This window comes from Solea solea, chromosome 9 (genome assembly GCF_958295425.1).
Source record: "Solea solea chromosome 9, fSolSol10.1, whole genome shotgun sequence".
In the NCBI taxonomy this organism is placed as follows: domain Eukaryota; kingdom Metazoa; phylum Chordata; class Actinopteri; order Pleuronectiformes; family Soleidae; genus Solea; species Solea solea.
In genome coordinates, this window is record NC_081142.1 from 24590921 (window position 1) to 24607561 (window position 16641).

At 41.9% G+C, this 16641-nt stretch overlaps 3 protein-coding genes across 3 annotated transcripts; 1 reads left to right on the forward strand and 2 right to left on the reverse strand.

Moving 5' to 3' along the window:
* Window positions 1-285: 285 nt before the first annotated feature.
* On the reverse strand, window positions 286-5004 carry sft2d2a (SFT2 domain containing 2a). Its single transcript, XM_058638513.1, has 8 exons — window positions 4777-5004; window positions 4579-4668; window positions 3239-3324; window positions 2755-2836; window positions 2479-2514; window positions 1194-1252; window positions 1079-1108; window positions 286-975 (listed from the first exon to the last, which is right to left on the reverse strand). Exons 1-8 carry the CDS (start codon window positions 4840-4842, stop codon window positions 936-938), a joined length of 489 nt encoding a protein of 162 aa, XP_058494496.1. The 5' UTR covers window positions 4843-5004; the 3' UTR covers window positions 286-935.
* A 351-nt stretch (window positions 5005-5355) lies between these two features.
* On the forward strand, window positions 5356-8215 carry med8 (mediator complex subunit 8). Its single transcript, XM_058638606.1, has 7 exons — window positions 5356-5460; window positions 6082-6203; window positions 6819-6963; window positions 7044-7184; window positions 7333-7420; window positions 7499-7738; window positions 7839-8215. The coding sequence occupies exons 1-7, from the start codon at window positions 5422-5424 to the stop codon at window positions 7922-7924; spliced, it is 861 nt and encodes a 286-aa protein (XP_058494589.1). The 5' UTR covers window positions 5356-5421; the 3' UTR covers window positions 7925-8215.
* A 2142-nt stretch (window positions 8216-10357) lies between these two features.
* On the reverse strand, window positions 10358-13258 carry LOC131465935 (eukaryotic translation initiation factor 4 gamma 1-like). The gene has a single exon (XM_058638917.1). The coding sequence runs from the start codon at window positions 13163-13165 to the stop codon at window positions 11480-11482; it is 1686 nt and encodes a 561-aa protein (XP_058494900.1). The 5' UTR covers window positions 13166-13258; the 3' UTR covers window positions 10358-11479.
* Window positions 13259-16641: the final 3383 nt, after the last annotated feature.

The window sequence follows — 16641 nt, forward strand, 5'->3', positions numbered from 1 at the left end:
AATAAATAGCGAATTGAAAAAAGTGAATCAATTCTAAGTTTGTGTCAAATATTTTACAATATTATTGTGATAGAAAGTAAAAATGTTCTTTAAACTTTTAAAATGCATTTTGATCATTTTTATTTTTGTTTTATGAACAAACAAACTTTCTGTCTGTGACTCCGCCTTCATTTCAAACACATTTGTCTGAAAAGTGACGGACGGAGAGGAAACACTTGTGTTTTGTGGGCGGAGCTTTGAGGCGCTGCATATCAGCGTCAACACAGATTAGACGATAAAAAGAGATAAAACATTAACATTTATTTATTACAAACATTTACATATGTTACAAATGTAATTTAAAAAAGCCAAAATTCGAAGATCAAAGTCAGAATCTGAGAAAAAAAACAGAATCATAATCTCACAAATGTCTGTCTTGAATCTCTCAGAGTACTTTTTCCACCCAGAAATTGGAGATTAAATCAGAACTCTGAATCTAATCTCAGATTTCTAACGACAATACAAACCGCACAATTCAGACTTTAATATTCTTAATCTTCAAAACTCTATAAAATATTATAAATCAGATTTCTGAGATTAAAGTTAAGAGTTCTGGAGTTTTTTCTAAGTAATCTGAGATTAAAGTTAGAATTCAATCTAATTTCTGAGAAAAAAACATGATTCTAATCTGTTACTAACGTCAGAATTCTGACTTAAATCTCTCAGAGTTCAGACTTTTCTAAGAATAAAGTTAGAATCTTTAAAGTTAGACTTTTTTCCCTCAGACTTAAATCTCAGTCATGTCTGATTCTTTTAGAGAATGAGGTAAAAACAAGAAGAGGAAACAGCAATAGACGTAAAATGTGTCTTCATGTGTGAACAGCAGGGGGCGTCGCAGCAGACACGTCAGTAAAGAGACTCCGCCCCCTTCACGTCATCCAGCCTGAAGCTTCAACTCACTTCATACACGTGGCCAACATCTTTAAAAGGGCTTCTCTACAAACACAAACACACACACATACACCAGCATCAGACACAGAGCATTTAAACCAAATCTCATTCAGATTAAATCAGATTAAATCAGATGAAAGTGACTAACCTCACACAGGGGATGTACGACAGACTGTACCTGCAAACACAAACACACTCATGTCACACACTGAGGCTGTTCTTCACACTGACATCAGAAACACAACAATAAAAATGTGACTCACCAGGTAAATGATAACACCTGTAAGATGCAAAATAACAAAGCCAGTCCAAAGTTTTTCCACTGTAACGACAAAAGAGTTAAAAATACAAAAATATACACCACCACAGAACTGACACACAATCAGCACTCACTGCACTGTGAGCGCCCCCTGCTGCTGAGACTCAAGACTCTCCAAATAAAAACTACGTCAGTTTAAGTCTACGATATCTACGTCACAAGTTCACGTCTTTATCTCACTGTTAGACTGACTTTGTAAAGCACTCACTCTCCCACACCAAAGTCCACAGAAAAAATCAGTGATTTTAAAGGCCACATAGACCGGAAGCTCCAATTAACGCTGCGTTTGTGTGTGTATCTGCGTCATTACCTCGTTTATGAAACCCTAAAGTTTCAGAACAAACAGTTCAGCCACTGCTGAGAAAATAGTGTTGTATTGTTTTCCTGGGCTCTGCGAAGCAGATCGGCACTTCCTTAATTTGATGTCGTCATCAGAAATCCTCACCACTCCTCTCACCGCCGTGGTGCCTCCCGGTGCGGGCACTAGTCCGGGCACATCCGGTTGCGTACATTCAACCGCAGAAGAAGAAGAACTACTCTGGTTGTAGCTGCTGAGATGCAGAGCATTCACCGTGCCAGAGGGGGAGCTGTGTATCTGAGAGCTGGCCTATCTATTACGTCACTTCCAGGTACCTGGCCAATCACAGGACAGTAGGAAAGCTCTCGTTGGCTGGCCAATCACAACACAGTCCACGTTCTGGGGGGGTGGTTTTGGTCTGAAACAGCGCGGCTGACGAGAGCGTCAGTGAGGAGATATTTTGATCGGCTCGTTTGCAGCGATTAGGAGGTTTTTAATCATGAAAACAAGTTAATATATGTAAGTAGACCTCAATAACTAACATATATGTGTGATACAAGCATTCTATGTCACCTTTAACATCACACACACAGGAGTTGTTGATCCACTGCTGCCTCCATCACTAAGTTCTAATGTCTTATGTGCGACTTCAGTGTTTGAAATCCTTTGTTCAGATTGACATCAGTGTCACAAACTTGCACAAACAAGGCAGCAGAGGACCAGCAGCTCCTGTGTCCCCGCCAGCTCAAAGCACTGATATTCTTTATGGGATTTGGTGTGGGAGAGTGAGTGCATGTAGCAGCATGCACCTGTGTATCCGGCTGGTCCTCAGCAGCAGGGGGCGCTCCATACCTCATACAACAGCACTTCAAAACCTCAGTTCTCTTTAACAAAAGACTCAAATGAGAACAGTTGTCATGACTTCACTCACCCAGAAGGCGGCGCAGAGAGTCAACACCAGGCAGGTCTACAGTGATAAATGAACACTGATTATTGTTCACAATTTTTTACATATATGTATTTATGTGTATATATATATATATATATGTATTTATATATATATATACATATATATACACACACACACATATGTATATATATATATGTATATGTATGCTTTACTTTCACTCTTTCTTTGCTTGTTAAGATCAGCATCGTCTCAGTTTATTTATGGACCAAACTAATTAACGACACTTTGTGGACTCACAATCATGATGGTGGTGGCGAGTGCTCGGGTTTTATCGCACATCCTCTTCAGCTGTTTGAGCGGTCCCATGAGGAACATGGTGCTGCATGTGATCAATAACAATAACACAAAACATGCTCAGTCATTTCATAAAAACTGAAATTTATTTATGCTCATTACTTTAAAACATATGCACATAAAGCTGAACTTAAAGGTTGGGGGGGAAAAAATCAGCAAATTTGTTCATTTGGAAATGAGGAAATTTGGAATCCAAAAATGATTTTCCCCGTGACCTATCTATATATATGTATATATATATATATATATATATATATGTATATATATATATATATATATATGTATATATATATATATGTGTATATATATATATATATATGTATATATTTGGAAATAAATGTGTTCATTTCCAAATGAACAAATTTGCTGATAGTCCATAATCAGCAAATGGACATAAATAAACTATGGACTACTGCTAGACACTCACCTGCCCAGAGCACAAAGATTTCCAAAGGTGTAAAAGACGATGAAGAGCGTGAGGCCGATTCTGGGGAGGAAGAGAACACACACCCCCTGCAGGACAGAGTCAGGAATGACAGTTTTACTGATAATAAAGCCCTCTGTTGGTCAAAGTGGCAAGCACACACACGCACACAGCCACCAAAAATATTACCTTACTCCCACTATTTGAGGTGAAGTAATAAAATAAACAAACACAGACAGACAATTATGGTGTGTTTTCACCAGCTCTACTTAGAGAGGGTTCTCAAGCTACATGTGAGTGCCCTCCAGGGGTACTTAGAGGAACATACCAGGGGCATGTGAGCAGAGTGGAGCAGCTCATGAAAAAATAATGTGAGCGTCACTTTATCGCTCACCAACAGCAGGTGAGAGGATGAAGAGGAGGAGGATGAAGAAGAAACTGCTCATTTATTTGATGAGTCACCATTCAAACATTGTTGTTCTTTTTCTGATAGTTTAAACCTTATTTCATGTTGGAGCTGCATCAAACACAAACAAACACATCTGTTAGTTAGTGATGTAGTCTCAGTAAAATGGCTGCCAGCAGGGACACCAGGGTTTTAAGATACTAAACAAAAGACTCAGCTCATAAAAATGTATGTCAGTTTAGTTGTTCACCATCTAAAGTTTGGCTTAATGTTTGGCCACTTTATTTTCTTCTTTGAGAGCTTTTTCTGACGGGAGACTGAAGTTTGTGCCGCTTCATAAGCTGCTGACACTCCCACACCAAAGCTCATAGACAAAATCCTTGATTTTAACATCACACACACACACACACACACACACACACACACACACACCATCACTAAGTTCAAATGTCTTATTTTACGACTTCGGCATTTGAAATCCTACATGTGAATCGACCTCAGTGACACAAAGTAACCACACGAGGCAGCAGAGGACCAGCAGCTCCTGTGTCCCCGCCAGCTAAAATCCCTGATTTTCTCTATGGTCTTTGGTGTGGGAGAGTGAGTGGTTTACAAACGTCAGTTTCCTGTTGGAAAAGTCTGTCTCACAGTGAGATAAAGACATGAACATTTGACGTAGATAATCTGATAACATGAGCATGAGCCAGAGAAACCAGTGCTGACGATGTGTCAATAAATCAAACCACACTAAAAGAAAACACCTGAACTGTGCCTTTAAAGTTGATAAAGTATGAGAAAGGGAAATAAAAGCAGCAGCAGAGACAGAGTTATTGTCTCTGAATGAAGAACACACGCGCACTCAACATTCCTCACAGCCAGAATTACCTGAAGAACCACATCGTCATCATCACCATCTTCCTCATACACGCGCACTCACCAGCACCGTGAACGCGGCTCCCACCACGAAACACGCCACGAAGCCTTTGATGCGCGTGGCCCAGCTCAGCGACGAGGCTTCATTTACAGTCTGTCACGTAACAAACAAACACACACACATTATATATGTGTATGTTTATATATGTATACACAGGAGTGACGTCACAGTTCATTCAAAGTGACATCATCACAGTTTTACCTCTAACACGGTCCTGTCTTCTCGACGCGCTTCTTCTCCACTGAGCACCGACTTCAGTTTATCCATCGCCCACCAACGATTAACGACGATTACTAACGATTAACGATCCTTTGACTTAGATTACCGTTAATGTCCGTGTCTGCGTGGACAAACAGCGTCACATCGCAGCCTCACCTGTTTACCTGTTTACCTGCACACACAGGTGGAACAACACTTCCTGTTCATCACACCTGAGCAGAGAGAGGCAAGGGAGATAGGAGGAGGAGGAGCAAAGAGGAGGAAGAGGAGGAAGAGGTCTCACTCTGAGATTTGTTTCACTTTTTCCGTTTCATTCATTTATATGTTTATTTATAATATTATCTAAAATTGTATATGTATTTATCAATTATATCCAGTGTTTCCTCAGCGCCTCCTCGCTTCTTTTTTCATATTTGATCGTTTCCGGCCTTAATTATTAGATTTTAATCATTCATTCTCTCACACATTCACGTCTTTTTCTTTCTAAAAGTTGGAAAGGTATTCATTATTATCAACTGTGAACTCTTTTACGTACTCCGGTACAGTAGGTGGCGCCGTTACGCTTTAAAGCGGAAAGAAGAGAGCTTTTATTTTGACAAGCGTGAACCGGAAGTGTGCACTGACTTTATGTTCGGTCGGCTTCACGGTTTCTTCGCAGATATGCAGGTAACGTTGCTTTGCTGGTAAAATTGTGATGTTATAAAACTGTGATCAATTATTTAGTGGTTTTTTATGTTGTTTGTCTTGATTAATACATCTTGCTGTTGATAATCCGCTAGATTAGCTCGCACGGTTGTTAGCGCGTTAGCTGGCTAGCATAACAATGACGATAATCAGTAAAAATTCCGTGGAATTTCTTTACCAAAGAAAAGGTAAAAATAAACAAGAGCTGCAATTGACGATTATTTTAATCCGTCGATTATTTTTATAATTAAGCGACTAATCGTGTGGTCCTTAACACGTCAGTTATTGATGAGTGTTTGTCGAACCTGGAAATGATGATGTTCTCAAATGTCTTGTTTTTGTCTACAAACTAGAAAATATTCACATTGAAGAAGCTGAAACAATCAGAAATCTTGTTTTAATCATGAGAAAGCTTCTAACCGGTTAATCGATTGTCAAAATAGTTGACTATTAATTTCAATTAATAATCAATTAATTGTGTAATTGTTTCGGCTCCAAAATAAACTCCTGTGTTTCACTGTATTAACGTTCTTTTATACGCACGACGTATCGACAGATAAAATGTACGACATTTTTGTTTATTTCTGTTTATTTTTGTTGCAGCACAGAGAGGAGAAGCAGCTGGAGGCGTCAGTGGAGTCTCTGGCTTCACGAGTGGCTCACGTCAAAAACGCTCTCCACAGTTTCATTTATAAGTTAGAGAATGAATATGAGCGATTAGCCTGGTGAGTATTTAACCATGTTACAACAGTACTTTAAGGGAACTTTAAGAGCTCTGTTTATTATGCTGTAGCTAATCATGTTTATGTATAACAGTTATTTAAAAAAACACTGGTTTCTTTGCTCCTTAAAACGAAGAAATCATTGAGAACATCATCATTCCCAGGTTTGGCAAACACTGATTATGGAGGCATATTAGTATTTCTGCCAGGAAACTGGTCTCCAAAACACAATTATTAATTCATTTATGCATTATTTAGCATAACCAGAACAAATACAGGATCTATTTGTTTCTGTAAAGATGTTTACCAGCATGAGAGAAGCTGAATTCTAATTGCATCCATGCTCCATTTCTGTTATTCTCCAAATAAAGCTTGAGCCTCACTGGGCTGAAAACTTCCCAGCTCTCGTCATCATTTTTCTCCACAACATGATCAGCATTTGTTGACATTTTATGAACCAAACAAGTACTCGATTAATCTAGAAAATAATCAACAGATGAATTGACTAGGAAAATAATTGCTAGTTGCAGCCCTCCTATCCCATAATGTGGGTCCACAGCTGTTCGTTGTCTCTGTGGAGTGATCTCTCAGTCGGATCCTGTGACGTTTGTCTTTCAGGCCGTCAGTGCTGGACAACTTCGCTCTTCTCTCCGGTCAACTCAACTCCATCAACAAACTCCTGAAGAACGAGAAGACGCCGTCCTTTCGTAACCAGGTCGTAATTCCGCTGCTCTTGTCTCCGGACAGAGATGAAGACCTTGCGGTGAGTATTTCTGACACGTCCACGACGGCCTGAGTTGAGCTTCTGTTTGTTCATCTCTGCTCTTTGTTTTTCTCCGTCAGAAACTCACAGAGCAGCGAGTCCCGGTGTTCAGCCACGAGATCGTACCTGATTACCTGCGAACCAAGCCTGACCCTGAGGTGGAGGAGCAGGAGAAGCAGCTGAGTACTGAGGCAGCACGCATCGGCCCTGAAGTGGCACAGGTCAGAGAGCTTCTCTGCACTCTTTTCTTTATATACTATATAAAAATGACACTCTAGCGTTTTAAAAGCTCTTAAAGGTAAAAACCTTGTGTGTTGAGTATTTAACTCTAACTTCAGCTGCTGCTGCTGCTGTGTTTGTTCTGTACAGAAACAAATCCAGGCGCTGAATAAGGTTTGTTCTAATCTACTGGAGAAGCTGAGCAATCCTCGAGACGACAGAGACACAGAGACTTCATGTAGGTTTAACCTTCGTCCTCTGGCTCCTGTTGTTTGTAAAGGAACGTGTAGCTTTTTATTCTTATTGTATTTTTCAGCGTTGAGACAAAACAAACCCTCGTTTAACCCGGCTGATACAAACGCTCTGGTCGGAGCCGTGGCGTTTGGAAAAGGTCTTTCCAAGTGCAGACCTCCTGGTCCAGTGGCTCCCACTCATCCAGGACAGGGGCCCATGATGAGCGGAGGGCCCACCTTACAGCAGGTCACTATAGGAGGAGGTTCAGGTCAGCAGGCAGGGATGGGAGGACCTGGGGCTCCACAGCAGCAGGGACAGCCCGGTAAGAGGCTTTTTAAAAGTCCTTTTGTCACATTATCACAAGTCTTTGATTTTTATTATATAACTTTTTCTCTCTTCTGTTTTTAAAAATAACTTTTCAGGAAAAATGCCGAGCAGCATCAAGACCAACATCAAATCTGCGTCTGGTTCCATGCATCCTTACACCCGGTCTCTGCCGCAGCAGTGAACACGTCTCTCAATAACTCAATAATCATCTGACTAAATGAAATTGTGGGTCAATGATCCACGGACCGCAGCCCTAATGTCTTGTTTTTGAGTTCATCAACTTCTGAGAAGTTGTCGGTGTATAAAGCTAAAGTTTGTGTGACTCACACTCAGTCTGTGACGCTGAGCTGCGGTGTTTGAGCCACTAGGTGGCAGTGTGACATCAGTGACTGTGTTACAGCTGCCCGTGTTTGGAACTGTACAAATAAAACACCCCACTGTTCTAATAAAAGATGTGATAAAAAAAAGAAGACTTAATTGTTTGTGAAATGACTTATTTTCAGTCTGTGTTTAAATAACACACAGATACTGATTGGCTGTGTATTTTAACAAAGTAATTATTCAAAATGACTTGTGAGCTATTGATAGACAGATAAGCAGCTACAGGGATTCATGGATTCCATTTGAGGATAATTTGAGGTGTAACGTAACTTTTGATGAATAAACTTTATAAACAAAACCTTTTTTAACAAACTTTTTTTCTAGTTATTATCTGACAATAAAAGGACGAGAGGAATTAACACTGAGTTTAATATATTATACATATTGTATTTATGTTGTAGACTGAAGATGGTGTAGATTTCTCTGTCCAAGAATAATTTAGATGCTTAATTTTTTTGTCAGACAAACTTCAGTTTATGTTAGTTTGTAAACCACTCACTCTCACACACCAAAGTCCATAGAGAAAATCAGCGATTTTAGCTCGTGGGGACACAGGAGCTGCTGGTCTACTGCTGCCTCGTGTGGTCACTTTGTGTCACTGAGGTTAATCTGAATGAAGGTATTCAAAAGACGAATTGACAAAATAGGTCATTTCAACTTTGTGATGGAGGCAGCAGTGGATCAACAACTCCTGTGCGCTGTGATTTTAAAATCACTGATTTTTCTCTATGGACTACAAACTTCACTTTCCTTTTGAGAAAATCTGTCTAACAGTGAGATAAAGACGTTAACATCTAGATATAGTAGACTTGAACTGATGAAGATTTTTATAACTGAGTGTTGAGTATCAGCAGCAGGGGGCGCTCACAGCGACCACACTCCAAAAAACATGCATTATTATCCCCTCAACGTGGCTCTGTATCTTCAAAACTGTGACCTTGCTGCGACCGAGCCTCACTTGTGTTTCACGTCACTGACACAGACACAACATTTCCCACCAAATGAACATCCCAGCGTTTCAGACGTTCACCATGATCTGACGTTTCTCCCACTCTCGCCTCCTCCACCATTTTGCTGCAGAAAGCATAGGTGAGAGTAATGAGTGTGGACGTCGCTCTGTGTGGCCTGATAATGTCACAGTGTCTAAGTGGGAAAATGAGGAAGTATTGGTGCTGACGTGTGCGAGGGGCCTCTCCCCACGCCGGCTCCCTCTGTCCACTCCAATCCGTGTCCTGCTGCTGCTGCGCGGCAGCGTGGCCACTGTGCCGCTGTCACAGTGTGTGGGCCCGTGGCTGACCTACATACGCCCTCTGTCCCCAAACAGGCAGACGTCTCGCTGTGTCAGCCGCCATGCTCAGACGCTCTGCTGAGACAGCTCAAAGCTGCACAAGGTCACACAGATGAGGATTAAATCCCAAACAAAGACCAAAAACATCCCGCAAGCCTCACAAAACTGCGAGTGGACACAGGTTTCAGACAAAAACTGAGGCCTGAACGTCAAACACGAGAACATCATCATCTTGTTTCTGTGGAACATTTGGAGGTTCTCAGTGTTTTCTCAGCATAAAATAATATCCTGTGTCCCCTAATCTTACTGTTACGCAGGGTGAAGAACAACTGATTTTAGCCACTTAACAAAAGACTTTTGTAATAAAATCTACGTCAATATCTACGTCACATGTTCACGTCTTTATCTCACTGTGAGACAGACTTTTCCAACAGGAAACTGTAGTTTGTAAACCACTCACTCTCCCACACCAAAGTCCATAGAGAAAATCATTGATTTTAGCTGCTGGTCTATTGCTGCCTTGTGTGGTCACTGAGTTACGTCTAAATGAAAATATTTCAAATTCCGAAATGACAATAATTAGACATTTGATCAACAACTCCTGTGTGCTGTGATGTTAAAATCACTGATGTTCTCTATGGACATAGATATAGGTTAGGTTGTTAATTAAATAGATGGAGCAAGAAAAATCACTTTCAAATATCCAACAATCTTGATTTTATTCAGGAAAGAGGAAGCAAAAATGTTGATTTTGACCAAAACCCAGCTGTAGCAAGGCCACAATAAGACCAAGACATTTAGGGACAGAGACAAAGTCATGAGAAGAATCTGAACTGCTGTTGTTTACGTTTTACAACCACAAGTTCAAGTAATTTGTGTAAATAATTTACAAAACTGACACATTCTACTGAGATCTTTAACTCACAGTGAGATGTAGAAGCTCATTTTCACTTACACTTCCGTCCAAACAACAGAGTTGCCCCCTTGGGGCTATTTAATACATTGTCATTACCTCTCTGGCTTGAGGAAGAACCTGGAAGACTTCTTCTTCTTCTTTTCCTTTCGGCTGCTCCCTTCAGGGGTCACCAACGCGAATCAACCTCCTCCATCTCCCCCTGTTCTCTGTATCCCCCTCTCTCACACCAACTAACTTCATGTCCTCTTTCACTACATCCATAAACCTTCTCTTTGGTCTTCCTCTGGACCTCCTGCCTGGCAGTTCCAACCCCAGCATCCTTCTACCAATATACTCACTATCCCTCCTCTGTTCTGGCCTCTCTGACCTTATCTCCAAAACATCTAACATGTGCTATTCCTCTGATTGACTCATTCCTGATCCTATCCATCTTCGTCACTCCCAAAGAGAACCTCAACATCTTCATCTCTGCTACGTCCAGCTCTGCTTCCTGTCTTTTCCTCAGTGCCACTGTCTCTAGACCATACAGCATCGCTGGTCTCACCACTGTCTTGTATATCTTTCCTTTCTGGCTGATACTCTTTTATCACACATTACCCCTGACACTTTTCTCCACCCATTCCAACCAGCTTGAACACGTTTCTTCACCTCTTTTCCACAACCTCCACTGCTCTGGACTGTTGACCCTAAATACTTAAAATCCTCCACCTTCTGTATCTCCACTCCCTGTAGCCTCACGGTTCCACTTGGGTTCCTCTCATTCACACACATATATTCTGTCTTGCTGCGACTAACTTTCATTCCTCTCCTTTCTAGAGCATATCTCCACCTCTCGAGCTTTTCCTCCACCTGGTCTCTGCTCGCACCACAGATCACAATGTCATCTGCAAACATCATCGTCCATAGAGATTCCTGTCTAACCTCATCTATCAGTCTGTCCATCACCACCGCTTAAGGAAGAACCTGGAAGACAAAATTTTTTTTATCTGTGGTCTATGAGCGAGACCGAACAAGACCAAGACTTTGAGGAACCAAGACCAAGTCAAGACCAAGACCAGTGTAGGAGAACATCAGGAGAAGGGTCACATGATGTATATTATCCATTGTACCCAAGAGAAGAACGAGGAGGGGGGCACTCTCGTACTTAGCTTCTACTCTTGTCTCTGTTTTCTCCGTCTCCGCCTCCTCTGTCTCTGTTGCTGGGGAACAACATGGTGTCCAGGCTCAGGTGAGACATGGTTCCTCCCTCCTTGCTTCTGTGACTCTCTGTCGTCATGGTCTTCCTGTCCTTCACTGTGATGAGATTGGTTGAATGGCTCCCTTTTGTGGTTGCTTTTATCCCTGTTTCCACCCCATTCACCACTTGAGTCTGTTGAAGACATGGAATCAGACCGCTGCCTTACAGAGGAATGATCTTTACTTCCTGGTTTAGTTCCAGTTCCTCCACTGCAGCCTTTGGTCCAAACTTCCTGCATGTGTTTGCCTCTTTGAACCAACTGCGGATTGTTAAAGTCCAGAGCTCCGAGGTTTGTGATCTTCATGACATAGGTGTTGTTGGGTTTGTCCATGATGTTCCGTCTACCATCTCGTGACTGTGTGGCTCGGTCATTTCCTGCTCTGCGAGGGCCTCGGAACCACATGTCTCGACAAATTCTGCCTCCACCTTCCTCTTTCTTGAATATGAGCTGCTGCTGGACTTTGATCTGCTCCCTGTGCTCCTCCATCTCTGCCTCCTGGTGGATTTGGTCAATTGTTTTAGGACCCTGGTCTCCTCTTCGAGGCACCCAGTTACTCTTCCTGAGGTCCATGAGATCAAGCAGCTTGAAGCGGATTCTGGATGAGGTCTTCCTTTCTTTGATGATCTTGCCAATCTGGTTAAAATACTTATCTATGTGAGACTTGGCCTTTAAATGGTCCAGATCTTTCCCGATGGTGGAGAGCAGCTTACACAGACACTCCAGAGACTCTTCATCGTGTTTCTTTAGTAGTATCTTTACACACTCGTGCATGATGGGCTCTTTCAGCATCTTCAATCTGAAGAGCTCGCCTATAAACTTCACATTTCCCAGTGAGCGGCGGCGAGCCTTGTTTCTGGCCTCTTCCAGCTCCTCCTTCAAGTGCTGACGCTTGTCTTCATTTTTGCAAGCTTCCAACACCCTTTGCTTCTTTTTCAAGATCTCATCATCACGTTTGTCCATCTCAAACTCTTTCTGACAGTGGTTAATCAACAGTTTATGGAAGTCTGCATTAACCCCTGGTGTCCTAGAAGAGGGGACTTTCAGTTCCATAAGGCAGTGGCACATTTTGGCGTAGGTCACAGAGAAGTGAGGTTCTGAGATTGCTTTTTCAAAGATGAGGTCAATGGCTCCCTTCAACCTCTCCTCTGTGTCAATCATCAGCTCTCTCATCTTTTCAATCAGCTTCTGGAACTTCTGAGGGGTCAACTTGTTGAGGATACAGCGCACACACCTGAACAGCTCCTGAGTCTTGGCCTTTTCATGATCATCTTCTTTGTGAGTGGACTTCTTCACCGCTGGCCTCCATGCACTCTCAGCCTTGTGGAATTTGATGTTATTATTTTCAGACATGATGCTCATGGTTTTCCCAGGTTCCTCGCTCTCATCCGGTCCCACTGAGCTGCTCCCAGAATTTAAATATGAGGAAGTAAAATCAGGATTAAATGATGCTTCATCAGCAGGTGGCAGTGGAGTCTTGTTCACCTGGTCCAGGACTACATCAGTCATATTTGTGAGGTTCTGGGGTTTGATCATACTGGCACGGACAAACTGGAGACTTAAGAGGAACTCGCTGTTGTAGTATTTCCTTTCCATTGTCATGGATTTTTATGGATTTGTGCAGAAAGTTGTTGATAGATAATAATTTGATAGATGAAGATTTGGTAATGGATGACTGATGTGTGTTTGAGGTCAGTCTACTCCAACCTCTTACATGTTCTGCTCTGAAACACAGAACACTCTTAAAGAATCCTTTCATCTGTAGGACAAAGGACAAAAAGACTTCAGTGATGTCACCACTGAACCTCCATGTCACCGTGAGAGTTAGATCCTACATTAGTGACACATGTTGGCTTTTTATGATGAATGCTGATGTCATGCAAACAAGGGTTAAATTGTCTCTTCAGCTATTTACAAACTTGTCAGATGTTCTAAACATTCACAAACAGACCAACTGCTAAATAGTGAACTGTTCCATACATCCTTCAAGAGACTGCACCCAAGATAATGAGCTGTTCTAAATATTCACAAATTGACTGCCAAATAGTGAGCTGTTTCCTACATCCTCCAAGAGACTGCCTGCAAAAACATGAGCTGTTCTAAACATTCACAAACTGACAAATAATGAGTCATTCTAATGTACCAACAGACTACCTGCCAAATAATGAGATATTCTATACATCCTCCATCAGACTGCCTGCCAAATATTGAGCTTTTTTATACATCCACCACCTGACTGACTGCCAAATAATGAGTCATTCTAATGCACCATCAGACTGACTGCCAAATAATGAGCCATTCTGTGGATGCACAACAGACTGACTGTCACCTAATGAGCTATTCTATTCATCCAAGAAGGGACTGCCAGCCAAATAGTGAGCTGGTTCCCTCCAAAGCTGTTTTGTCAAATTGTGATTCCAGACCTTTTCATCGAAAGAATTATATCCTGGTAAGGTAAAAAAGTGAGACTACGTCATATTCGGCACACGTAGATTCATGACAACAGGAAAAAAATTAGACTACGTCATAATCAGCACGTAGACTCACGACAACAGTAAATAAGTGAGACTACGTCATATTCAGCACACGTAGATTCATGACAACAGGAAAAAAATTAGACTACGTCATAATCAGCACGCGCAGACTCACGACAGCTGTAAAAAAGTGAGACTACGTCATATTCGACACGCGTAGACTCACGACAGCGGTAAAAAAAGTGAGACTACGTCATATTCGGCACGCGCAGACTCACGACAGCGGTAAAAAAGTGAGACTACGTCATATTCGGCACGCGCAGACTCACGACAGCGGTAAAAAAAGTGAGACTACGTCATATTCGGCACAAGCAGACTCACGACAGCGGTAAAAAAAGTGAGACTACGTCATATTCGGCACGCGCAGACTCACGACAGCGGTAAAAAAAGTGAGACTACGTCATATTCGGCACGCGCAGACTCACGACAGCAGTAAAAAAGTGAGACTACGTCATATTCGGCACGCGTAGACTCACGACAACAGTAGAAGATAAACATCAGAGAGCAGGAGGAAGAGAGCAGCTCTGTGCAGACGTAAATCCATCCTGACAACATCATGAAGACGCTGACGACGCCCTGCAGTGACCACACGTGTGTCTGACCACTCCACTGTGACCGAAAACTCATGAACACATGAACACATGAGGCTCAGTCTACAAACGTCTTTGATCATCACCTCAAAACGATGAATGTTTTTCATTTCTGCATCATGTTTTGGGGAGATAACTTTCATGAGAACACATCCTGGCAGTGTTTGAAAGCTTTCTTGTTTGGATATAATTACAGAACAACATGATCAGGTCCATATCTCACTCATTATGGAGGCTTTAGGCAAATGAGAAGATAAAAAAGACTTTAAACTCCCACACCCTAAACATTCAAATACACTGAGGCGTCTGATTTAAATGTTTCACGCTCGAAATCAGCTGAAAAAAGACTTTGATGACAAACAGTCAACACACGCACACACACACACACACACACACACACACACACACACACACAGGACCAAAAATGGAATAAATCATAGAGTGAAGACATTTTGGTTGGTCCTTAAAGGACTTTTTGGGCGTTCAGACCTGGATTTAGGATTAGGGTCTAGAGAATGCATTGTGTCCTCACTGTGACTGAAGCACAAACCTGTGTGTGTGAGTGAGTGAGTGAGCGAGTGAATCACATTATGACTGTGAATAAAAACTGTTTTTGTTTTGGTTATTGTCGTGAGAAAACGGATTCTTCTGAAACCAGAGAAAATACACAATTATGCCTTTTGTCTTCTTCTTATAATAATTTCCAGTAGGCTGTACACTCAGAGGTGCAATGCTGCCCCCCACAGTTCAAACATGGTATGTGCCAGTGTGGACGATCAAACGTGCCAAAGCAAAAAAAAGAGCGGCAACAGAATTTCACCAAAATATGAATAAAGAATCTCTCCTGTGCTTTGATCACTTTTTGTTTTTGCTAAAACTAACTTTCTTTTTTCAACAAATCTAAACTCAGGAGTAATACCACAAGGAAGGTTTTCTAGTTATTTCTCTCATTTCTTGGCAGCTGCTACAAGCACAAAAACTCTTAAGTTTGTCAAAAAGATGAATAAATCATACGTTACATTTAACTTTTTCTTCTGCTATTTAAGATTTTTGCAATATTTTCCCCTCAAAACAGTGAATGAAGACTGATGAGTGGAGTCTTTGTCGTGTTTCTTTGTTATCGTTTCAGGAATATGCAGAACAGGATTAACACGGTTTAAATCAGCTTCTTAACAAAGCCTTCACTTTTCAGGAGAGCATGAATAAATTAAACAGCTTCTTCTTCTTCTCAAACAGAAGCTTCTCCATGTAATCACATGTGATCGTGTTTACGTTCGTCACTCCCACTGTTCTTTCATTTCCGACGCTCCCTCTGGAATCTCTTCCTAATCCATACGTTAACATTTCAGCCTCTTCCACCCTTTATGTTCTTCTTCTCCTCCGGTGAGGAGACGTGGTATCAGACTTGGTGTCAGGTTCGTCTGCAGGAGAGAGATAAGTGTGTTTCCCGCCTCTTCCACATTAACGCACTTTAACGATGCCTCGGTGGAGGAGGACGAGGAGCGCGGACGTGAGGAAGGTTTGAGAGGAGGAAGTGTCGTGTGAGAGCTCACAGCTTTCACTCACTGAGAGAGAAAACAAACAAACTGTGAACATGTTCCTCCACGTCCTCCTTCACACCTTCGGCCTGCAGCTGCCACGTTAGCGCTGATGCAGAGTGCGATGTTTTCCAGAGGTGTCGCACTGACAAGTTTCTAACGTGTAAACTCGTGTCCTGCAGTGACTCCTGACCCTGACGTCTCCATCCGTCCATCTGAGGACACTCTGCTTTTTTTTCTTTTTATTCCACATCCTGGAGGCGTGTGAAGAAAAAAGACCAGTCCGTCTCTGCAGTTTAGTGTCCCTGTCTCCACCAAATGAACAAGAAAAGTTTTGGTCTCCAAAGGGAAAACATTACATTTACGTTGGAAATTGGAAGTCGGAAATTGGGAGTGACCTCAGGTGTTGATTAGTT